At 48.9% G+C, this 24,319-nt stretch overlaps 1 protein-coding gene across 3 annotated transcripts in view; it reads left to right on the plus strand.

The window, feature by feature from the left end:
* The window catches only part of BOD1L1 (biorientation of chromosomes in cell division 1 like 1), a 45,625-nt gene that overhangs the window by 19,726 nt on the left and 1,580 nt on the right, over positions 1 to 24,319 (plus strand). Inside the window, exons 10-25 of one of the 3 annotated variants that reach the window (XM_070399234.1) lie at positions 854 to 6,716; positions 7,466 to 7,530; positions 8,583 to 8,667; positions 10,047 to 10,090; positions 11,383 to 11,443; positions 12,949 to 13,019; positions 13,615 to 13,687; positions 15,995 to 16,074; positions 16,672 to 16,756; positions 17,108 to 17,181; positions 18,160 to 18,235; positions 18,318 to 18,352; positions 19,202 to 19,247; positions 21,054 to 21,103; positions 21,201 to 21,285; positions 21,657 to 21,813. In XM_070399234.1, coding sequence (XP_070255335.1) covers positions 854 to 6,716; positions 7,466 to 7,530; positions 8,583 to 8,667; positions 10,047 to 10,090; positions 11,383 to 11,443; positions 12,949 to 13,019; positions 13,615 to 13,687; positions 15,995 to 16,074; positions 16,672 to 16,756; positions 17,108 to 17,181; positions 18,160 to 18,235; positions 18,318 to 18,352; positions 19,202 to 19,247; positions 21,054 to 21,103; positions 21,201 to 21,285; positions 21,657 to 21,813 — 6,950 coding nt within the window. The remainder of the gene's footprint in view (positions 1 to 853; positions 6,717 to 7,465; positions 7,531 to 8,582; positions 8,668 to 10,046; positions 10,091 to 11,382; positions 11,444 to 12,948; positions 13,020 to 13,614; positions 13,688 to 15,994; positions 16,075 to 16,671; positions 16,757 to 17,107; positions 17,182 to 18,159; positions 18,236 to 18,317; positions 18,353 to 19,201; positions 19,248 to 21,053; positions 21,104 to 21,200; positions 21,286 to 21,656; positions 21,814 to 24,319) is intronic. The other 2 variants (XM_070399252.1, XM_070399242.1) reach the window with 2 other exon arrangements.

Genomic DNA, 24,319 nt, shown 5'->3' on the forward strand with positions numbered 1-24,319 from the left:
TTTAAAGTATTTTTTAAGATCTTGCTATATCCTGGTCCCTATGTTAGTAGAAGTAAGTTAATCTTTGTGTTAAATTGTAAGGAGATGCCATGGTAAGCTGACCCAGAGGCACAGAGATCTTTCTGAGAACTTCAGCCCATCGTTTAAATAAGAAAAACTTCTGGTGTCTAAACTAAAATGTTGGAAACTTTTATTTTAGTATAAAGTTTTTTAATTGGCTACAAATGCTTTTGGACTGAAAAGAACATTGGATTGTCATCCACTCATTTTATATTTATTAATGACCACTGGGCATTGGTGGACTGTAGTGGTTGAGAGTTAAAGAAGGCCTACATGCATGGACAGCTCTGGAGAAGCAGCTAGTCTCTGTGAAGGTGCCTGCGGTGTAGGGGGAAAGTACTAGATTTTAGACCAGCCGTGGGCAAACTACGGCCCGCGGGCCGGATCCGGCCTGTTTGAAATGAATAAAACTAAAAAAAAAAAAAACCGTACCCTTTTATGTAATGATGTTTACTTTGAATTTATATTAGTTCACACAAACACGCCATCCATGCTTTTGTTCCGGCCCTCCTGTCCAGTTTAAGAACCCATGTGGCCCTCGAGTCAAAAAGTTTGCCCACCCCTGTTTTAGACCGCTCTGAATGCGTTGCCCGGGTATGAGCTTACTGAGTCATGCTGAGTTCCAGTTTCCTCGTGCAAAAATGAAATTAATAATCCCAACCACAGGCTGCTTGCACAGACTAAGTAGGGTATAAAATATGTGACCACTCAGCATGAAATGCACCCAGGTGTTAAATTTGATACAAAAATGGACTGTAGTATTTCTTATATTTGAACCTTTATTTTCTTACAGCATTGTGAAAAGGAAAAGGTGTCTTCTTCCAAGGATTTGAAGCATGTTCATACAAAAAGTGAAGCAAGTAAACCTACCCGGAGACTCTCAGAGTGTTTGCATTCAGCTGATGAAAGCAAAAATGAGTCCAGAGTGGAAAAAGAACACAAAAGGCGGACCTCTGCTCCTGTGGTGGTGGAAGGGGCACAGGAGGAGACGGACGCGCGCGATGGGAAAAAGCAAGCAGAGCGCTCAGAAGTGGTCACAGAAGAACCCCCAAAACAGAAAGGCACCCTGAAAAGTGAAAAGCATGTTAGGAAGGAGGATTCTGAAACACAGCATGTGAAGAACCTGCCTAAGAAAGAGACAAAGTCCTTTAAGGAGAAGCCTGAGAAAGAGAAAACTCTCCCTGAAGACAAGTTGTCTGTGAAGCATAAACATAAAGGGGAGAGTACGCATAAAGCAGGCGATGAGACCGAGCCCCACCCCCCTGAGAAAGGGGTCAAAGGGGAGGACAGTGTTCAAAAGCAAAGCCAACAACCTAAGCTTTCTGCGGATGATAAAGCTGAACGGAAGAATAAACATAGGAATGAAAGGAAATTGTCAATTTTAGGCAAAGATGGAAAGCCAGTTTCTGAATATATTATAAAAACAGATGAGAATGTGCGTAAAGAAAACAGCAAAAAGGAGAAACACCTGTTGACAGAGAAAACTAAGGCAGAGCACAAATCGAGAAGATCGGGTGATTCTAAAATTCAGAAAGATCCTCTGAGTTCCAAGCAACATGGAACCCCATTACAGAGAAGAAGTGAAAGTTGTTCAGAGGATAAGGGTGACATGGACTCGACTCATTTCGATAGCAGTTCAAAACCTGAAGAGGCTGTTCCCAAGGAGAAGCGGAGAACCAAGAGCTTGTTAGATGAAAAACCTGCGCTCAAGTCAAAATCAAAAAGTCAAGGCAAACCGTTAAAAGTCAGTGACATAGAATCACAAGAAGGTATCACAAGACAGACAACCACTTCCAAACCAGATAAGGAGAGGAACACAGAAGACAGTGACCCAGACAGACAGCGGAAGTCTAAAGCCGAGGACAGATCCGAGGAGGCCGGTGCTGACCCTGCAGCTGAGGGTGCGGCATCCTTGGCCCACGGTGCACAGAAGGACTCCGGTCACCGAGCAAAGCCGCTGCTGGCAAAGGACAAACACAAGGGGGAGAGGGAGTCAGGCTCCTCCAGACTGGAGAGGAGGTTATCAGATGGGCACAAGAGCAGAAGCACAAAGCACAGTAGTAAGGACATGAGGAAGAAGGAAGAAAGCAAATCCGATGACAAGGATGGGAAAGAAGTTGACAGTAATCTTGAAAAGGCCAGAGGGAATAGCTCAGTCATGGAAAAGAAACTGAGTAGAAGGGTGTGTGAAAATCGAAGAGGCAGCTCATCCCAAGAAATGACCAAAGGAGAAGAGAAATTGGCAGCCAATGCTGCAGGCACTCCCAGTAGTTCCTCCCTTCAGCGACCAAAAAGAGGAGGCGATGCCACACTGATCCCCGGGCAAGAGCCAATGGAGACCGACATGGAGCCTGCTGTCAGAAACGCACTGGAAGTATCGAAAACCCCGGAGAGCAGCAGCAGCGGTTCTCAGCAAGACACCGGCCTTGAAAATGTGACGAAACCAAAAGCCACAGCCACGGTCCTAAAGGATGAGTTAAGAACTTCCACAGGAGATGCAAAAGCTGCTCCCGCCTGTAAACCCGAACGTGGAACAGTGGCTGCTAGTAATTCTGAAAAGCACACAAACCATAAAAGTGCCGGGACCAAGAAAGCGCACGTCCAAAGCACTGTGTCCAAGCTGAGTCCCGGGGAGAGGGATCCCCCTCAGCCAGGAACCCATGAAACCAGTGTGGACTCAGAGGCTGGTCACAGAATGGTGCCTCGTGTCCCGGCAGAAAATGGCCGGGCACAAAAGACTGGGAAGCACCCAAGACCCACTGAGGAGCGTGTTGCTCAAGGAGGTGCTGTTCATGAACATTCCACAAATTTGGACCCATCGCTGTCCTTAAGTCCTGTGATTGCTGTGCCTCAGAAACAACCCCATGGTGCAGATGTTCCTGTAGGCGACAGAAGACCTGTTTCAGACGGTGGCTCGGGCAGCACCTGCCTGGGGGACCACTCGGGTCTCCCGCAGCAGAGCTTGTTGGTGAGAGAATCGGAAGTCCTGAGGTCAAGTCACAGCAAAGAAGGTGGAGCACTTTCCACACCAGATATGCCAGCAAAAGCGAGCCTAGATAGCAAAAGACACATTCCAGAAGGTTCCCAGGCCACCACACTGCATGGTAAACAAGGGAAAGTAAACGTACCTCTTGGTAGCAAGTTAATAGACATGATTGTGGGACATGAGAATGTTAGCAAAGAAGGCGGCTTGATGGATGAGTCCAGGAGAGAAAGCACCTTGAGTGCAGAGCCCACCTCAAAGCAGATGGTTAGAACTGCAGCAGAAAGTGGCAGAAAGGATGGGCTCGCTGTTGTCCCTGGTGTGAGCATGAGCACTGAAAAAGATGCTCAAACCGGTGAACTTAAGCACAGTAGAGGCCCAAGTGAAGTAGAACACCTAACAGTTGTTGCAAGAAGGAAGGAAAACAGTGAGGTAGACACTAGTGCAGGAGGTAGCACTGCTTCCTCCATTTCACACCAAAAGAATAGGAAAGCTGAGGATGGGGCGAAGCCTCTCACCACCAGCACTGAAGGGAAGGACAAAGGCATGACCTTGAATCCTGTAAACACCAGGGCTGCCACAACCTCTTCAGAAGCAGTCGAGGGGGAGGTGGCGCTGCCTTGCACGAGCATCGAGGCAGACAATGGCCTCACAAGGGGCTCCAGAACCAATGCCCTGCACGCCAGGGCCCACGCCAGCCCAGCCACCGTGTTCGCCGCAGCAGAAGAAGGTGGGGCTGTGGTGACAGAGGGCTTCTCAGAGAGCGAGACCTTCCTCACCAGCACCAAGGAGGGAGAGAGTGGGGAGTGTGCTCTGGCCGGATCTGGAGAGCCAGCCGCAGACCCAGCAGCTGCCCAGGCAGCCACAGTCAATGACAGTGTCAACAGTGCTATGACGGAAGAGAAGGATGATGCTGTGACCAGCGCGGGCTCCGAAGGGAAATGCGAAGGTTCTTCCAGTCGAGACTCAGAAAGAGTCAGGGGGACTGTGACTTTCACTGGGGAAGGCGAGAGCGACGGGGCCGTAACCAGTGCTGGGACAGAACTGCGGGAGAGATCCTTGAGCAGTGGAGAGAGAACTGTGACGAGAGTGGGCCCCAAAAAGGAACCCGAGGGAACTGTGACATGTACAGGAGCAGAAAGGGGAAGCGAAGGCATGGCGGCGTGCACAGTCACTGGAGCAGGGCCCCAGGAGGAGCGCCTGGTGACGGGTGCAGCAGAGGTCCTGGCCAACAATGACACGCCACCGGGAGCCAGTGCCCCCCAAGAGGGAGGTGGGTCTGTGAATGACGGGGCAGAGGGGGAGAGCGCCGTCACCAGCACAGGGATCACGGAAGACACAGAGGGGCCAGCCAGCTGCACAGGCTCGGAGGAGGGCAGTGAAGGCTTTGCTCTAAGCTGTGAATCAGAAGAGAATGGACAGAGTGCGACGGGCAGCACCGCAGCCAAAGAAGCCACCAACGTGCCATTGGTCGCTGCCGGTCCTGGTGACGATGAAGACATTGTCACCAGCACGGGTGCCAAAGAGGAGGATGAGGAAGGGGAGGGTGTGGTGACTAGCACTGGAAGAGGCAACGAGATTGGACATGCCTCCGCCTGCACGGGGATAGAGGAGAGTGAAGGGGTGCCCGTGTGTGAGAGTGCGGAGGAAGGGGATGCTCAGATCGGGACTGCAGTGGGGCATGTGGCGGCTGAGGCTGGGGCCACCGTCAGCGCCCATGAAAGTAACGTCGACAGCATGAGTGCCACAGACAAGGAGATGAAAGACACAGAGATCTGCTCCAGTGCAAAGGGTATCGTGGAAAGCAGCGTGACCAGTGTGGCTTTGGCAAAGGCTGGGGCAGCACTTGGGCCTGAAGGGTGTGAGGGGCCCATGACAAGTGCAGCTTCAGGTCAGAGCGACAGTCCGCTGGCCAGAAAAGACCACGTCGAAGAGACGGCTATTTCCACTGGCCTGGTCGGGGGCAGTCACGAGAGACTGGTATCTGCTGCAGGCCCAGAACGGGAAGTTCATCACACATCGCCCAGGGAGAAAGAAGATGAAGGTGCCATCACCTCTGTGGAGAGTGAGGAGTGCATTGGCCGCATGGCTGCCACTGCCAGTGACAACATCACCAACCAGAGTCGAGGCATGGGCCTGGTGATTTCCACCAGCACGATGAGTGATTGCACCGCGCAGCTGAGCGCCAGGATGGACGGGGAGGGTCATCCCAGTTCTCTGAGGGTTGAAGAAGGTGCGGAAGGCACCGGGGTCAGCACGGAGGAGTTCGAGGCCCCCATGCCCAGTGCGGCATCAGGAGAGGAGAGCCCCCTCGCTGTTGTGGGAGAGGAGGAGAAGGACGAGTGCGCCATGATTTCCACCAGCCTCGGGGAAGAGTGCGAAGTGCCTGTCTCCAGCGCAAGCACCATCCTGGGTGCTGGCAGCCAGCAGCCGGTCACAGCGGTTGGAGGAAGAGCCACCGGCCCCATGCTGGCCAGCACCGACGACTTCGAGGTGCCCATGCCCAGTGCACCCACGAAGGCCGAGAGCCCTCTCGCCTCCACCAGCAAGGAGGAGAAGGACGAGTGTGCCCTCATCTCCACCAGCGTGGCCGAGGGCTGCGAGGCCTGCATTGTCGGGGTCGCTGCAGAGAGTGGAGGTGAGCAGCCTGGCCCGGCCATGGAGGAGAAGGATGGGAGCGCGGTCATCTCCACCAGCTCAGTGGAGGACTGTGAGGGCCCGGTGTCCAGTGCCATCCCTCGGGAGCAAGTCCGCCCCTCGGCCACACCAGCTGAGGAGGTAAGCGACACCACTGCGATTTCCACAAGCACCTCCGAAGGCCGGGAAGCGGTCATGAGGGGTGCTGGGCTGCGGGATGAAGACCGGCCTGCCACCGCAGGGGCGGAGGATGTGAGTGAGGCCGCCCTCATCTCCACCAGCACAGCTGAATGCACGCTGATCCTCGCTGGCCTGGACGGGCATGGGGAGACTCCGCTGACTGCAGGCCACCCAGAAGGGACAGGGGGCCAGTCTGCTGCAAAGGTGAGCAAGTGTGAGGCCCCCATGCCCAGCCTCATTGCTGAGAACAACTGTCAGTGCCCTGGGCCACTCTTAGGAGGAAAAGCAGTGAGCCCCGAGGAGAAGCGGGATGGGGTGCCAGTCAGCGCACTTTCTGCAGGGGAAGGCCAGTCGGGAGAGAAGAGAATACCCTTGAGCCCCGAGGCAGAGACGGCAGGGGACAGCAGTACAGCCAGCCCTTCGGCAAGGAGGGACTTGGAGAGGAGTGCTGACGAGCCTGTGAGCCTGAGACCAGAGCAAACACCTGGGCAGACGGCAGAGGGCTCCTCCATCAGTGCCCACTCTGTGACAGCAGGGAAAGCCGGTGCTGAAATGGCTGAGGGCGAGCCACAGGGCAGAGACACTGCAGTGGAGCAGCCATCTCTTCCTCCTGCCCAGCAGGACCCCACCACCACCGCACGTATTCATGGCCAAGGACCTGATGCCACTCCTGCCCACTCCATCCTTCCGGATGTCTGCAGTGCGGCTCTGACAGCAGCCGCATGTGAGCAGGACTTGCCCATCAAGAGTATTCAGGCACCAGCTGAGAAAACAGGAGATGGCATGGTGAAGCCATCCCAGAAGGAAGGAGCCCTCGCGGTCACTGTTTCTCCTGAAGAGAATTTGGGTGACAAAGGTGAGAATCTCTCTAATGGCAAATTTTAGCATTTTACACAGATGATTATATGTTGAGCCCATTTACAGCAACCTTCCAAAACATGGTTTTGGTTCCATAATGTCACAAAATAATTTATCAAACTCAGTTATCAAGCCTCTCCAAGAGGAACTTGTGTTCAAAAGCTCAAAGCCTCAGACTCATTTCTCATGGACACACAGGGCAGAGGCAGGAGGCTGAGGGACTGGAAGCTGCAGGTTACTGAACCGCCCTGACCTTCAGTTCAGGTTCCTTGTCCATCCAGACGGACACCTTACATCAGCCCTGTGAAATCAGTACTCTTTTATCACCCATTTTACAAATGGGCAACTAGGGTCATAGAACTTATGTAACTTGCATGGTACTTGGGTGCCTGTAGAAAACACTACCTCTGAAGCTCAGCTTTCTGTTGTATAAAATGGGGAGCCAGATCGCTGTAGAAAAACACTTGGGAATAGATGTCTCCACAGATAATATACTGCGTCACTCTTTCTGGGCAGCCCTCCTAAGAGCAAGAAACAATTTTACTGTCTCCACAAAAACTTAAATGACCCATGCATTTCCTCAGGTAATTTTCATACATATTCCTTTTTATCATTTTCTATTGACTGCCAAATAAAACAGCAAAGTGGCGCAGTGTGCTAGATAAGAAACTTCTGTTTCCTTTTGGTTCAGGATGTATTTTTGCAAGCAAGTTCTTACATTGGTTTAATGGCTTTGAATTTCATTAGGCAGCGAAGAGTCTCCATCGGATGTTTTGGGAGGATTGGACTTGAAAGCCAGCTTGAGGACTGAGGTATGGTTGATGGTTCAACTGCGCTGCGCTGTAAGTGTGTCCATACCATTTCACCCTATGTACACACAGACATGTAAGCTGTGTCTCACTGAACTTAAAACACTCAAGTATGGTTAATGTTACATCCTGTGGTGGGGAGCCAAGAGCCTCCATCATCCCCGAATGTAGGGCCATCATCAGTTCCATTTGCTCTAACCAGAAACCCGAGTCACCCACGTTTAATCCATGGCCAGTTCTCATAGGCTCCCGTCCAGAGTGTAACTGGAGTCCATCTGTTTCTGGTTCTGCAGTTACTGCCCTAGTCTCAGCCCTGCTTCAGTGGGTCCCTGCTAACTTCCTTCCTCTCCAGCCCTGCTCTGATTAGCACGGCCCTGGGAGCTAGCTTGAAAAACATAAATTAGGTCGTGCCATTACCCTGCTTAAGATTTCCAGTGGCTTTCCATCATACTTAGAAGAAATCTGGTTTCTCATGGCCTTTGTGGTTTACATACTTTAGTCGCTGTATCCCCTTTTCAGCCTGCTCCCGAAGCGCCCTCCCGGTGTGCCGAGGTAGCGGTGAGCAGGGCAGTGGTAGGCAGGCAGGAGGGCTTGAAGGAGGACATGGGAGCTTGCGTTGGAATTTTGCAATTAGAGTAGAAGTTCACCAGAGAAAGAACAAAAAGCCTGCCAGTCAGGGAAGCCTGTTGTAGGCACAGAGGGAAGGGCCCGTGGTGAATCCGAGTACTGCAGTGGTCTCGAGGTCCCAGCCTCGGGAGTGGGAGCGGTGCCGGTCAGGAAGAGCCTTAGTGTTGTACTAAGTTAGAGTTTTAATTTAAAGCAGGAGGAGAGCCATTGATGGGTGAAATATGAAATTAGATTGATTTTTCATTTTGTTTTTTTTTGTTCGTAAAAGCCGGCATGTATTCATTTTGAAATTTTGCAGACTTGGAAGTAGACTTTTATATTGTTACAAAATTCTGGGTGGTTTTTTTACATCCCTCGAGGTTAGTCTTGCCTTCTTGTTATAAAAACCACAGCTAAGTTATGTTTTTATGGCACTTTGGACTTTTTAGACATTTGTACCAGCAGTGGAAGAGACAACTCATGCAATTCCAGCACCGTCAGAAAGTCCACGTGGAAGAAAGCCGACTGCAGTAGGTAAGCTCCTTTCAACAGGTGTTCGCATCATTTTCCCTTGCATGTGGTTGTACCTTTCATTGCGGCTTAGAATCAGTAGCCAATTCATCACAATATGCTGACAGGTTATATGAATTTGCCTTGCGTTTTTTAAGATAGATTAGAGAGATTTCATTTTTAACATAAACCTTTCCTTATGAAGTGCCAGTCATTTTCATAGGAAGTAACTGTTTCACTGTGATAGCTCCAATCATTGTGGCAAACAGAAAGTAGCTTTGAGCAAGCTCTTGCTCCATCCCCAAAATGTGTCTCTGCACCTCCCTGCCCTCCTAGGGGCTGAAGCTGTTTATCACAGCTCATTTCCAACAGGCAGGTCTGCTGCCGTGCGCCCACCTCTCTAACCCCCGCTGTGGGCCCTGGTGACTCCGCGAATCTGCTCCCAGCTTGCAGGGCCTTCCAGCCTGTCCACACCACAGTCGTCAGTGGCCACTGCAGTCTTCTTAGGAGAGTGCGTGCCCTGTGTCAGAAAGGATTAGGGCAGCACCACACACTGGTCCAGAACTTCTCTACACTCTTAAAACTCATTGAGGACCCTGGAGAGCTTTTGTTGTGTGGATTATACCTCTTGACATTTACCAAGTAAGAAAACTGAGCCCTGGCTGGTGTGGCTCAGTTGGATGGGCGTCCTCCCATGCACCAGAAGTTTGCTGGTTCGATTCCCAGGGCACATGCCCAGGTTGCAGGCTTGATTCCCAAGTGGGGGTCTTGCAGGAGGCAGCCGATGGATCACACATCTGTGTTTCTCTTTCCCTCTCCCTCTCCCTTCCTCTCTCTGTAAAAATCAATAAAAAATATTTTTTAAAAAAAAGAACACTTTGGAGGTTCTGAAGTCCTTTGTTCCCAGTTATTTCAGATCACTGTGTCTGGGTATGATTCAGTAAGAGATCTACTTACGTAAAAGGAAGTTGTTTGAAAGAAAAATGTGTGTTCTGTCATGTTGAGTAGAAGCAGTAGACCTTGTACTTCAAGTTTCCAAAGAATATAAATAGACCTTTGCTGTTCCATGGTGAGGACCTAACTTTTCATTTGATGAACCAACTTCACACTGCAGCCTGCCCGTCAGTGGAGGTCTCTTCCGAGCCTCAGGTCCTCAGCCATGAGATCAGGGGGTGAATTAGGGACACTGCCATTGCAGTAAAGAGGCCGGCGGCTTCCATTTCTGTGGATGTTCTGATAGAACATGGACCATAGAGAGTAAGTGGTCAGAGTTTTATAATTCACAGAGGCAGCCAGGCGTATAGCATCATAGCCCTGCCTAACTGCTCTGAACATCTGAGTTGTTTCTTTGTGGTTCAGGCACAGTACTCAGCTTCCTTATTTCTCAATGTTGTTTTGAACAGCTGAACAGCAGAGGGAGTCTGGGTCGGTGAAGGCATCATTGAAGGTGAGTCTCTGTGACAGCTGGTTTTCCTCATGGTTGGGGTGGTTTTGGGTTAGTGTTTGAGAGCCATGAGGGAGGCCTGTCCTGTGCATTACTTTAGGAGACAGGAGGCCATTGGTAGCATGCTCTCCTCTCGAGTTCACCTGACCAAAATATTTACTTGTCCTTTTTCATGTCCAACTATATCCACTGATGTCATGAAATATAGTTGTTTTCCTCAAAAAAAAAAAAAAAAAGTCACTCTGAATTTTCAGCACTGAATGTAGGCCAGTGTCATGAAATAAAAGGAAGTGGAAGGCTGCCCAGATCGCTGAGACTAGAATGCTCACCTGGGGCGCGAATACTAAGGAAATGTCAGAGAACTGGCCTTTCCATCGGTTATTGCTGTGTTGCAAGTCGGGTTGTGGCAGTCATTAATCACAGTGTTGTGGACACAACATATTTTTGAGAATGAAAGTTGACTTTATGTTTTAGTAGTTTTTCTGAAAATACCAAACTGTAATGGCCGTATATACTTTTTTTCACATGTGGCTCATAATCCCTTTTGTGCCCTGAGATCATACCAGGAGTGAACACTGTGAAACGCACCCTGCAGGCAGCCATGGTCTTTCCCAGCCCCCTGTGGCCTCAGGGCCCTCACCCTGTGGAAACACCCCGTTTGGAGCAGGAAGCTTGTGTGCAGGCTGCTGAGTGAGAAGGAAGGAGAAGCCCACTTGGGTTGGTTCAGGCTTTCCCTGCGGAGCTAGCAGGCGACTGTGAGCTCCCAGCATGTGCCCCATCCGACCTCAGAGTTCCCCTGAATGCCTGCGTCCCGGCAGCTGCCTCCCCATCCAGTCACAGCCGTCCTTTCTAATACTGGATTTTGAATGTTATAGGCTATTCTGAAACTTTCCCTCAGTAAAGAGAGAAACAAAAGGTGTAGTTGACAAGATTTGCCAAAGGGAAATCTTATGACAGAACAACAGAATCCTTTAGCATTTTAAGTAAAGGGAAAAAATATCAAGAGGGATCGTTGGATGGGAAGAGGAATCAGAATTCAGGGATGTTTTCTTTCTTAACACTTTTGCGGCAATAATTTTAAAGGCAAGGAGAATAAGCACGGTAGAATGGTAATTGTTGATCGGGACCTTCCTCCAGAGGAAGATGCTCTGTGCTCTTGAACTTCCAGGTGAAAATGAAAAGAGCACGCATCCCGGCCCCTCTCGGCGTCCCCACTAACAGCAGATGATGCTCTTTCCCTTCTGCCTCCCAGACTTCTCAGACTAACCACGGCAACTTCCCTATTGTATATTTAGGTCGAAAATTCAGGCTCAAGAACAAATGAAGACGTTCACAGCAAGTCTCATAACAAAGAAGGTAAGTTAACTAATTTCCTAGTAGTCATTTTACTAGCAGCTACAATGACAATTGTTAAGTGCCTGCTGTGTGCCAGGCCCTGGGGCAAGTACCCCTAGGTCTCCTCTCATTGAATTAAGGTAATGCAGTCAGGTGAACGTTGGTGGCACCACATCGGGAGTTGAGGATAGTGAGCCCCAAGAGGCCCAGGGGCTTAGTCTAGGCCCTGCAGCATGCAGTGTGTAAGTGGTGCCTGGAGCACTACACCTTGTGAGTGACCTCATGTTGGGCTCCGTTCCCGTGCACATACGGACATGCAGTCCCCTGTGGTCTGCATTGCAGGAGAATTCTGAGCTGAGGGTTGGCTGGGGTAGTTCCTCATGGATCAGGGCTGTCACCTTTATGTCGGTCTCTCCCAGGGGTGGGCCCTCACTTCATGACTTCATGACGGGGAAGGCTGCCAACTCCAGAGGGATAATTCTCTTTTCCAACAGAACACAGAGTTCGGTTTGTTCCTATAGATTTTGTTCATTCTGTATCAAGAATGGGGAAAGTGGTCTTAATCCTCACTACAGCTATTTTTTTTTTTTTGCTACAGCTATTTTATAGCGTGTTACACCATATTTCAAACCAGCAGAAAGCAGCAATAATTATAAATCCACGTACCCATCACCTAATTTTGTCATAACTTAAAGTTTAGTATATTTGCTTCAGATGCTTTTTTAAAAATGTTATAGATACAGTTGAATCTACATTATACCATCCCAATCCCAATCTCCTTTTATCTACCCCACAGGGACCCACCACTCTGTATTCACTGTATATGTTCTCACACACAGTACGTAGCCTATGGTGCGAGCTTTAGGAAGAGGGTATCTCATTGCAGAAACTCCACCACGTTGGTTCGGCAGCACTGTGTTCTGAAAGGTTGTCCTGTCCATGTGTCTACTCTAGTTACTTTTCTTCGGCTGCTCTTTAGGATTCCGAGTGTGAATAGGCCAGTTCTTACTTTTTTGCTCCGTTAGGTTTTTGTCACTTCTCCCATTACAGAGGGTCCCTGCGCGTGATCCTGCCCGTTTCCCAGTGCATGTGCAGTGAGTGCACTGTCCCTCCAGCTGTGGGTGGGAGAGACACCTCCTCCACTTGACTGAATGAGCCAAATCGTCCCCGGTGGCTTTTCAGTTCTCACCCCGCGCCTTCTCCCGTGTTTAATTATCCTGTGGTTTGGGTGTTCGCTAACCTGATGACTGAGAAGTGATGCCTGTTCTCCTTGGGCACTCATGCTGTGCTGCTGCCGGAGCCAGGAGGGTGGCTGTGAAGTCAGGGGTCCTCTTCCCTCCCTGAACCCCCTTGGCTCACATCTGGACATGGAAGTCCTGGGCCTCCCTGGCGGTGCCTAGAGGGTCCCGCCACGTCGTCTGCAAAGTCTCCTCCTCTTTCCTTCCGCTGCCACACTCACCCCTACAGTAGGTACTGGGATGGATAAATATTTAAGGTTGTTTTTCTTTTTTGTGTTTATTGCTCAGAGATTTCCAGTGCTAGAGATGACAGCACAGAAGTCGGACGGGGTCAAGGTGCTGAAGCAGATCCTACAGAGGTGGGTTTTATAAGACACTTGGGGAGTTCGTGTTTTATACAGTGTTTTCACCTGGGCACAGAGGCTTCACTCTGTGTATATGTCAAAAATAAAGGGGAGGGTTGAGAGTTCTCCATATCACTGTGATCTGTGTCTGCTCAGGTGGTGCTCAGGTAATTGGACAGACCCCAGGGTGACTTGGACATGTCCCTGTTCACACTCAAGAATCTCTTTTCATGTCCTGCCTCTCATCTGCCCTTTCATGGGCCACTGAGGGGAGAGAAACACCAGTTAGTTCATTATGTGCCGCCGATCGTCACGCATAGCTCGACTGCAGAGATGGCAACATGAGAAATGCTTTGTAAATGTATTTTAGAACTGTTGAAGTATAGTATGTAACCAGAGACAGGTTTGATATTTCATGTAGATTTATACTCGAATTGAAAAAAAGAAAAGACTCAAGCTTAGACTAATCCAAATCTAGATGCCAAAAGTGTTATTCTAGACTTTTACATTTATATGAAATTATATTCTGAAGGCTAGAAGTTAATGTGCCGCATTTCAGTGGGCAGGATGCAAATCCAGGTGCCTTTAACAGGGTCATTCTAAATTCCAGGTGGAGGAGAACGAAAGGAATACGCGTGGGAGGAAAAGGAAGAAGCACGACCCCTCCTCAGAAGACGAACTGGGTACTTAGAACATACATGTCCTTGTTTCAGGCATATTTGAAAATCATGTTATTTTCACATGTGAAATAGTGGGCTAAGAGCAGAAAATTCTAGAGGGTGGTACAGTTGACCCTTGAACAGAACGAGGGGTAGGGACCCTGACCGCCTGCACAGTAGAAAATCTGAGTGTAACTTAGGTCAGCCCTCCGTATACACAGATTCCCAACCAGGATCGAAAATACAGTTGACCTTGAAGAACGTGGGTTTGAATTGCCTGGGTCCACATGTACACGGATTTTTAAATCAAGCCCGTATGTTCACGGATGAATTGTAGTTGTTTACTTCCCAGCTCGAGTCTAGTTTGTTTCCAGACCAGCTTGACGCCTGAAGGGTCTTTTATGGACTTGGTCCAGATTATCTGCTGAGGAGACCCAGCCCCTGGGACTCCTGCAGCCTGGGCCTGAGGCCCAGCCAGGCACCACGTAATTCCTTATTTTAGGTCATAAACCAGTGCCCCACGGAGCTAGTGAAGCACTAGAGTAAAGGCACCTAATGGCCCTTCTGTGCCTCGTTGGCTTCCTCCTGGTCTGTGGCAGTGCTGTCCAGCAGGAAAATGTCCTATGTTTGTTTTGTCTAGGACAGTGGCTACTAGCTGTGTACTTGAATGTGGTCCATGTAAATGAAAGATTGAATTTTTTATTGTGTTTAAATTTCAGGAGCCCCATGTGGCTAGTGGCTACCATTACTGGACAGTGCAGAGATTTTTATACTTTAACTAGAGGCCCAATGCACAAAATTCATGCATGGGTAGGCCTCACCGGCGATTAGGGCTGATTAGGGCCTTCTGGCTGCTGGATGGGGCTTTCCTTCATTCCTCGCCACCCCCTGGTGGTCAGCGCACGTCATAGCAAGCGATCGGCTCCTGGTTGAACTCCCATGGGGATACTTTGCATATTACCCTTTTATATTTATAGATACCTGACACAAAGTACAAGTTCAGTAAACACTTATCTATTTACATAAAAGGCTAAGTGACCAACCGTCCGTCCTTCCGTCCATCAGACTGACCGACCAGCCGGTACATCTGACGCACACTGGCAATTTAAAAATAAACGTTGACTAGTACATGCTCGAGACTGACCGGCCAGTACATATAACACACAATGGCAGTTTAAAAATCCTACATAATAAAAGCCTAATATGCTAAGTGTCCAGTCGACTGGTCAGCCATTCAACCAATCAAAGCGTAATATGCTAATGATATGCTAAGGCCGCTCAACCGCTCTCTATGATGTGCACTGACCACCAGGGGGCAGACAGTCAACCAGTTGCTATGATATGCACTGACCACCAGGGGGAAGGTGCTCCGACCAGTAGGTAAGCTTGCTGCTGGGGTCTGGTCAATCGGGATTGAGCAAGACAGGCTGGACATGCCCTGGGGCCCTCCTGCGGTCCCTCCCCAGCTGGCCAACCTCCCACGTCTCTCCCTGCCCCAATCGTGCACCAGTGGGGTCCCTCAGCCTGGCCTGCGCCCTTGGGGGATGTTGGAGAGCCAGTTTCGGCCCACTCCTGTAGGCCAGGCCGAGGGACCCCACTGATGTGCAAATTCGTGCACCGGGCCTCTAGTATACATATAAAGCTCTCGCTGGTGCCAATCGCACGCATGTGTTTCGATCTGTCATTGTCAATCGTGAATTTGGTTGACACTTCTATTATAGAGAAAGGACGAATAGCGATATTAAAATATTTCTTCTAATTAATTTCCTTTCAATGTGTATGAATCCATGCACCAGGCCACTAGTTAAATAATATGTGAGAAAGAATGGATAAATACTTTTCTTTCTTTGGCAGGGAACATAACTATTTTACAATTATTCAGTTCATACTATACCTAGTTATTATCCATGGTAATATACACATTCACAATAACTATGTGTTAGGTATTATCACCATTTCATAAATAAAGAAAATAAGATCCTGAGAGATTCCCAGCCACGCCCATGGTCTTCATCACTAACTGCACCTCATAGGAAACTCCTTCAGGAAGGTGGAGTATCCACATGCCCTACGCCCTTTCCATAGAACTGCTGTGTTTGTGGTGTCATTGAGCATTTGTGGATTTTTATATTAGTATTTATTTTTTTTGGCTTTCTCAAGGCCAGTGTTCAGTGTTCAAATCACATGACATTATACATACATTTAGAATACCTAGCATCTCTGAAGCACAAGCCCCAGAAAGAAGCCTCAGACTATCCTAAAACAGAACCAAGCGTTTCATTTCCCACTTAGCTTTTATCCCTTTGTGATTCTGTCCAAACTGATTTTCAGACGATAATTCAGATGCCCCGGATTCCAAAATAGAAGCGGCACGGAGGCGACGCTCTGAAGCTGAGCCACGAGATGCGAAGGTACCTTTCCACACACTAGTTTAAATGTCAGGAGTGACCCCATTCCTGCAGAGTGAGCACGTACATATTTTCCTTCCAGTACCCCTTTTCCTTTATGAATCTCTAATAATAATCACTGTATTATCAAAGGTGTGTTTTTTAGGCTCAAAAAAGAAACAAAAGGTGCACTTTATTTTTTATCTTTTTAATAATAAACTATATTTAATGTGCTTGTTATAAGATAGACACTAATAAAAATCCAGGTACATTTTTTTTTTATTTCATGAAATTTATTTCAAGTTCCTGTTCTCCTGCATTTTCTCTCGAAAACACCAAGTCAAGGGTGAGGGAGAAGAGCGATTTCCATTTTGCAGGGAGAAAACTGGCAGCCTTGGTGCTTTATGCTTGAACCTTATCTCATGTCCTTCTGTCTTCAAAATTTGTATCCTTTTTATACTTTCACTGGTAGCAACAATCGTTCCTTTTTTAAAACAGTTTACAACAGACTATTCTAAAAGATCACTGTGGAATTGTTTTTATAATAAAAAGGAAAACTTTTGGAGGCTAAATGGACGAGTTTATAAAAGGCATTTCTTATCTTGTTCAACTCCTCTGCAGGAAGAGAGCTCTGGGGATTCGGAAGAGTCATCTAAAACCAGTCCCAGCACGCGCACCGCTGCCGCTCGGGCCATGGAGGAGCGAGGTGAGGGGCCATCTGCTGAGATGAAATGTGCTGAGAGGAGACTAACTGTTCAGGCAGCAGCATCTGGGGCCAGGCATCCCCAACAGAAACGGCACTCGCCACTCGTTCCCACATGACAATCTGGTCACACGCCTGCTTGATATTTTGAGGGCGTGGGCATTGTTTCTGATTTGGATCCTGTTCTACCCAAAATGTGCTGCTTACCAGCTAACCAGACTCTGGCTTCTTAACTGTGGAGGCCTGGGCCTGAGAGTGGAGTGCGTGTGTGGCAGGGCTGTGTGGTCCCCTGGGTGGGGTCGGCGGTGAGGCGGACCCTGGTCCCCAGCCGACGGAGCTCTGCCATTTCTGCAGATGAGTATAGCGGTGGCGAAGCTGCTGGCGAGAAGACAGAGCAGAATGACGATGACAACTCTAAGTCTCAGGAGGTGAGTGAGGACAGCTTTCATACTTGTTGTTCCCATTTACTTAAGGACTAAAAACAAATAAAATGCTGTGACCTCAATTTTCTTTTGAAGGAGTTGAAGAAATTGGGGTTTTTTTTTTTTAACTACAGGGGGTGCCGTTTTATCAGTGTCATTTTGATTCATTATGTTCTCTTCACCTTCATTTAACCCAAACGTTTATATGAGGCCTATTTCTGTCACAGCCGCACAGGATCAGCCCAGAGCCGTCCTCACGGCCACTCAGGTCCCTCACAGGCAGCTCAGCACAGCTACCCACACAGCCATGCAGGCCAGAGTGCAAGTGCGGCTGCGCCCAGGGTCTGGGCAGGACAGAATGGGAGCAGCAGCAGCAGGTGTGCGGGCTCCCACGGGGACCAGATTCTCGAGGCCCGACAGAGGCTCCTGGGAGGCTGCTCGCTCCCTCTCCATTCGGATTTGCAGAGAGCCCAGTGAGGCACAGAACCGCAGTGGCCTGGGACAGGCCTATGAATCCAGGGAAACAGCCTGAGCCCCCGCCAGGCCTTCTGGATAACCATTGCCTAGTTTGCCGGACTTTTTAATCATTCTTTCTGTTTTCTCATACTCTATATGAGAAATTCAGTGGCCTCCTTTCCTCTTTATAAGGAATCACGTGTGGTCACAAGTGACTGGACCGGACCCGAATGTAAATGGGTGTGCGAACTGATTCAGAAGTGAAAGTTAAACACCAAGTGCCTGCTGGCATTGCCTCGTTATCTCAGAATTCTCACAGCCAAGAGTTCGCACTGCACTGGCTGTGTTTGAGGTGAGGGGACAGCACTGAGAAAAGCAATGCTGAGCCCAGCGTCCTGTGTCTCTTACGTGACAGAGCCAGGATCGGAGACCTTTCGGAAGGAACCCTAACTCTCGTTTTGAGAAAATGACATATGATCTGTGTAATGGCAGGTAAAATGAATATATATTTTTTCCTTTTCCCCTTAGGAAGACCAGCCAGTGATCATTAAAAGGAAGAGAGGAAGACCTCGGAAACACCCTGTGGAAACAGCATTAAAAACAAGTGGGTACTTGGTGTGTTTGTAGTTCACACAAGACATTTTCAAACTGATTTTCTAAGTGAGATTTGTTTTTGCATTTTTTAGAAGAAGACTGCAAAGCAGATACCGGCATTGTCACTGTAAGTAATTGCAAAAGATAAAAACTCTTCACGTTTGCTCTTGACCTAGAATGGGTATACCGCAGCATCTAATATTCTGAACAATTTTATTTTTTAACCGTATTTGAAAAACTATAAAAGGCTTTCTTAAAGAAAATATTGAATAACCATTCAACTACTATCTAATTGCTAATATTTTCACCTCAGCATTGTTGGTTCTTCAGTCTGCTTCCTTCCTCACGTGAGAGTTTGGTTACATAAAAATTTTCTAGGAACTTGCCCTCTGTGGTCACTCTTAATTAAAATGCAGAAATTCGCTGTATTGCATAGTTTTTAGACAGTGGCTTCTTTATCTTTGTCTTTGAGACATATGCCCAACGAGATCATTGAATCCAGATTTCACTGCGTGAGTTTTGGTGACAGCATCATCAGAAGGACAGATATGTCCGCTGAACTAACAAAGGGCAGTGGGATTTGGGCCTCAGCTCTGCCCCTTACTCTCAGGCCATGACATGGGGCCAGCCACATGGCCCTTTGAGAGTCCATTTCCTTGGGTACCATAGAATTATTGTAAGACAACAAAACCAAAGAGGCACATGTGAATGCATTTCTCAGTGTGCGAGCTGGTCATGGGAGTTGGGGACTATTAACAGTGGGCTGTGCTGCATGTCCTCCAGTGCCAGGGAGGGGAGTGGCCGGGGAGGAGGCTGTGGCAGCCCCGATAAAAGCATGGCATCATGTTCACTTGGTGTTCTTCATCCCCTGCAGAAAATAGGACCCAAATGTTCTGTCTATTTAAATGGAGGTCCTAAACCTCTCTATGTGCTGATGACAAATGCTGACTTCAATGTTTTGTTTGTTTAAATTTAGGTAGAACAGTCTCCCCCTGGTGGCAAACCGAAAGTAATGCAAGCAGGTGTGTACCTACAGCATTGCTCTGTGTGATGTAAGAAAGGCACGAGGCTGCTGCAGGGGTAGCTTTACAGTTTCATGGTTTCTCACTGGACTGGGTTGCCTCCTTGGAGAAGACAGCTGTCCTTACCGCCATGAGAGACTGTGCCTCTTGGCTTTCCCTGTGATCTGAGCCATTCTTGGTTTTAGAAGTCCGGGAAGCCTTCAGAGAGGAGCATGAAGGCAGGAAAACGCAAACTAGGGAAGGCACTTTGCCATGTGCAAACCATAACTTATTGAACATGTGTCCGGGAGAAATAAACCAGCCTTGGGGCTGGGCACTGCTATCAAGAGCCTATTGTTCTCAGAAGAAGAATTTCGAAAGCAGCTTTTGCAGTGTCAAAGCCAGGATGCAAGTGATAAAATTGTTTCAAGTATTTGTGTCTTGGTTCCAACTGTTGATGGTGATTAGCTCCGGATGCTGGGATAATGGGCACATTCCATGTTTTTTGTTACTGTTGCCTACATTTTCCAGAATTTTTTACAATGTGTATATATTCATTTCATGGTCTAACAATTTTTACATAAAAGCAAGAAGAGCCACTAGGGGGTTTTGTAGGTTCGACATAGGCAAAAAGATGGGTGTGGCAGCTATTTTGGGTCAAATGAGCAGCATGGTCAAATCAGGAGGGGATGTATTTTGATCACCGAGGTCAAGCAAATGGAGAATGTAAGTTTCTCCACACTTAACACATGTGATCTGTGGCCATACTTTAGTTTTTCTTATCTCTTCGAAGATTAATGTTTGCTTGTTTGTTTTAAAAAGGAGATTCTGCTTATGCTTGGCTTTTAGCCAATTTTTATTCACAATATTACAATATTTTAAATCCCTATAGCAAGGGTTTTTATAACTTGAATGCCCTTTAAGAATTCCAGTGTAAGCTGTGTGATTGTGTTTGGGGTTGTTTAGCAGTGGGGTTCTGAATCGGGGTAATGATGACCAGTTTAGAGCGGATTCCTCTTTGTGGGCCCTTTTCTTGACGCAACTCTTCCATGTGTGCTTGTCTGTTGACTGCAGAGAAGGGCGACTGCTATGGTCCCATCACTGATAAGTGTCTGGGTTGTGGAGCGTCTTACGAGGATCCCATAATCTAGCTATTGGAAGATAGTGTATCAAACTAAACTCTAAAATTCATTTTTCTTACCAAGACACAGGAAACAAATACATGAAGAATAGGCTTATACAAACTAATAGTGTCTTAAAATATTTTTTTAATTTTTTTTTAGTTACCATAATGTATTTGGAGTCAAAGAATTCCAGTTATCACCCAATTTCTCAGTTATGTGATGAACAGATTGCTTAAATGAAGTTACTGGAGCCTCATTTTTTCTAACTACATAATGGGATTGTAATATTTACAGAGTTACATTGAGATTCCAGTGGAGTCTGCAATCCTGACCACAGTTTCTGGTGCCCTTGGGGGGGCCCTCCATGGCCCCTTCTCCTCCCTTTCCAGCTTCAGAGCCTTTGAGCTGAAAGGGACCATAAAGGTAGTCTAACCCAACTCCTCATCCTACAGCTGAAAACACTAGGCTCCGGGAGTTTGCCCAGATCACAGAGCTTATTAGTGACAAACCTTCAGTGTCGTGACTCAACATCCATATGTGCCAGAGTTGCAACTCGGACTTTGCTTGGCTCATACAAAACATGATGAATTGTTTGAAAATTCATTCATCAGCACTGGTGTATTCATAGACCACAAGCCTGACTGTTGCCATTTAATTGTTACACTGATGAAGTATTAATGCGGAGGTTTTCCTTTTCTTGAAGATGAGTCCAGTAAAGAACCAGGTGCCCTGCAAGAAAGAAGTGGAAGCAACGTAAGTGTTGATTTTCTTATCAAGACATGGCCTTTAGAGATAAACTCAGTAAATGCTCAGCGGACCACCCTTTCAACTCTAACATAATTGCTTCCAGGATGACGGTGACGAGAGAACGGTGGCAGGTGCACGGCGGCGAGGAAGGAAGCCCAAGCGTTCTCTCACCTCGTCTGACGATGCCGGTACGTTCCCAGCGAGTGCTCGGTTGCAGAGCCTTCGGGTGAGAAAACTCCGGTGGGGCACAGCTGGTATTAATGTTACATAAATACGTGTGAACCGGCTCTAATCCCGTGTCAGAAGTGGTACGTCCCAGATGCTCTGAGTCGGCGTGAAGTGTGCATGAACGCTGGCTGTGCACTGCCTAAGTAAACTCTCCCAAATGTGTTTGAGACTAAGCTAAACAGTTGTGAGTCGCAAGCGCCGAAACCCAGAGGAAATGGAAAACCACTTCTGCCTGCAGGTCCCTAACACCCCACGCTCTGAACTCCGGGCTCTGGCCTGGGAAGCACGTTGGGAATTGTACAATCCAGGTGTGACTCTTCTCTTTGAGCAGAATCCTCGGAACCAGAAAGGAAACGCCAGAAGTCGGTTTCTGAAGCCACCGAGGACAGGAAAGACCAGGAGTCCGAGGAGGAGGAGGAGGAGGAGGAGGAAGAGGACGAGCCCTTGGGGGCCACCACCAGGTCCGCCGCCAGGTCAGAGGCCCAGAGGTAACGGGCACACAGAGCTCCCAGAGGCCTTTGCGTGTCAGGGAGCCTGTGCTCTAAGCCCCTGACGTTTCGTTCTCCTTGGAAAACCTGTTTCCATCTTCCACCATTACTGGGGATCACAGTCCTGGCCAGGCTTCAGAGACCTGTTTGGTGGAAGCCTTTACACGTTATTTATCGACCGTGCGTAGGTGTCTCTGATACGCTGATCACCAGGGTGAGACACAACCCATGCAGCACAGTCCCCACAGGCAGCAGCTTCGCTCCAACGAGCGAGGGAGGGGCCTCCAACCAGTCTCCGGAAGGGGCTGTTCACGTGAAATTGCCCACATGAGACCACTGTTAGCTTACAGAACTAGTAATTTCATGTTTCCCAAACCCTAGTCTAGCCAGAAGCCTCTGGGAAATAGTACCACAGTCCAGTGTGTTTGCGCAATCCCTTACGTCTCAGGGTGCATTAGAACATCGGGGGCTTGGCATAGTCCTCAAGGAGAGAAGCCGGGTCGGTGTTCCTGTTACCACCAGTGTTCCCCGCCCCACTGCACTTTTCAGAAACGTCACATCACTTTATAGTTTAATAATTTTTCTGAAGTGAGACTATTTTCCATTTTTAATGTGATTCACAGCTGTTAATCTTGGTATCATCATCTGTAATTTTCTTATCCAAGATTAAAAAGTTCAGGAGTATTTATTTCTAGAATATCACTTATTAACACCTGCCATGGGAGTGGCTTATGTTTACATAGAGGCTGAATACCAACCGATTTATCACTCCTCCCAGCTTGTCATTAGCAGCCACTGGGCCTTGGTGTAATTCCTCAGAGACTCGGACTGTCGAGCTGGAAACTTGAGGTGCCCACATGTCTGGGAGGGAGGTGGTCCCGTGTGTGTTTGTTGGGGGGGCAGCTCAGATCAATGGAAGACACGTCAGAATCTAGATCCCTGCTGAGAGGAGGGGTGGGTGCGGGAGCCCAGTGCCCTGTGTCAGGTGCAGGGCACCCCCAGCACCACCGCCTCCCTCTCAGTCAGGGCCCCTCAGAAAGTCCCACCGGCTCCTCAGCATCTTCCAATGAGTGTCTCAGAGTAGCTGTTGTATCTGCCCGTTCAATTCCCTCTTCAGAAGTCCATCTCCCCTGACTCGGTCCTGTAACCACTGACTTATCGGTGCTCTGCCTTACGTGCTTTAAAGCGTTTGGTTCACAAGCGTTCTTCCCTTTGGTTCAGGTGCCTTGGCAGGGTGATGGGTTCCAGGTACCACGTCTTCACAGTCCCCGCGTTACACAGATTCTCAGGGTGGGGAGGGGTCTTGGCGGGTCAGTACCGCTAACAGCTGGTATCAGGCGCTGCGCCAGCACAGCCGCGGTGGCCTCTCAGCCGCCTTCTCCTGGCCTCCTTCCTGGGCCTCAGCAAGAGCCGGCCTCCCTGAGGCTCCCCCTTAAACATCCAAGGGCAGCTGCTGGGCTTCTCTCGTGTGCGCCCCTGGTCATCCCTGTCCTCAGCTACGTCTCCTCTAAGAAGCAAGCGCTCTGCACCGAGTGTAGGCTGATGAACACGGAGGACTGCCCACCTCCGTTCCCGAGGCCTTGCGTCGGCGCGGCAGACCCTGAGCTCCCGCCTGACCCGCATGCGCCCAGCAGGTCCTCCTCGTAGCGTTTCTGCTGGTGACCCAGGTCTTCTTCACCTGAAACTTAGGTAGTAGACTATGTGGACCCAGTCCCAGGGCCTCCACCTTCAGCCTGCAGACTGCGCCTTCATTAAGCTCGGCCCCGGACTCCACTCTCGTGAACACTTTGGGATATTTACCTTGTCAGCCAATGTGTATCCTGTGTATCACAGATTCGCCTTTCTGTAAATCACTGGAAACTGTCTCACACAGAAAAAAACAGAGTTAGTCTTGGAGACATGAGATCTGCTCCTTAGCAACGTTCCGAAGACCAGCCATTGTCCTCCTTTCGTCCCCTTTCTCTGACTCACCCACGGGGGCCTCGTCCTTTCCAGAGGCCCAGCTTTCTGCAGTCCTTTCAGAAAGTACTGTAGAGAGCCATCTGCACAGCCAGCGCCAAACTGGGCAGCCAGAAACAGCTAGTCAGTCCCAGTAGGAGGGTAAGCCCCTGCGCACTTCAGGTCACTAACCCTCTGAAACGAGTTCTGGTACAGCAATGCCTTCTTCCCAAGTTCCTTGAGGAATTTTGTCTTGCCAAATAACTGTCTTTGGGGATCACTGGTTTCCCAAGTGGAAACCTACTCCAAATGGACTAGGAAGGTGCAGAGGGCGTCTCAGGGGCCTCACCGGTCTGTCCTCCCCACACGGCCCTCCTGTACAGGCCTGCCCTCAACACCTGGGAGCCTTGCATGCCAGCGCCTGACCGGGACCGAAGGCGAGGCCTGTTTTCCTGTCGGTCACAGGTCTGAATGCCTGGCTAACTCGGCGCAGCATGGGCAAGCATGCCTGCTGCCACTGTTCCCACAGGGGGCAGTGTGCGTGAGTGGCTGTGTGAAGATGGAAGAA

The sequence above is a fragment of the Myotis yumanensis genome, unplaced genomic scaffold (assembly GCF_028538775.1).
Source record: "Myotis yumanensis isolate MYYU_CA2020_CCGP unplaced genomic scaffold, mMyoYum1.0.hap1 SCAF_1, whole genome shotgun sequence".
NCBI classification, from domain to species: domain Eukaryota; kingdom Metazoa; phylum Chordata; class Mammalia; order Chiroptera; family Vespertilionidae; genus Myotis; species Myotis yumanensis.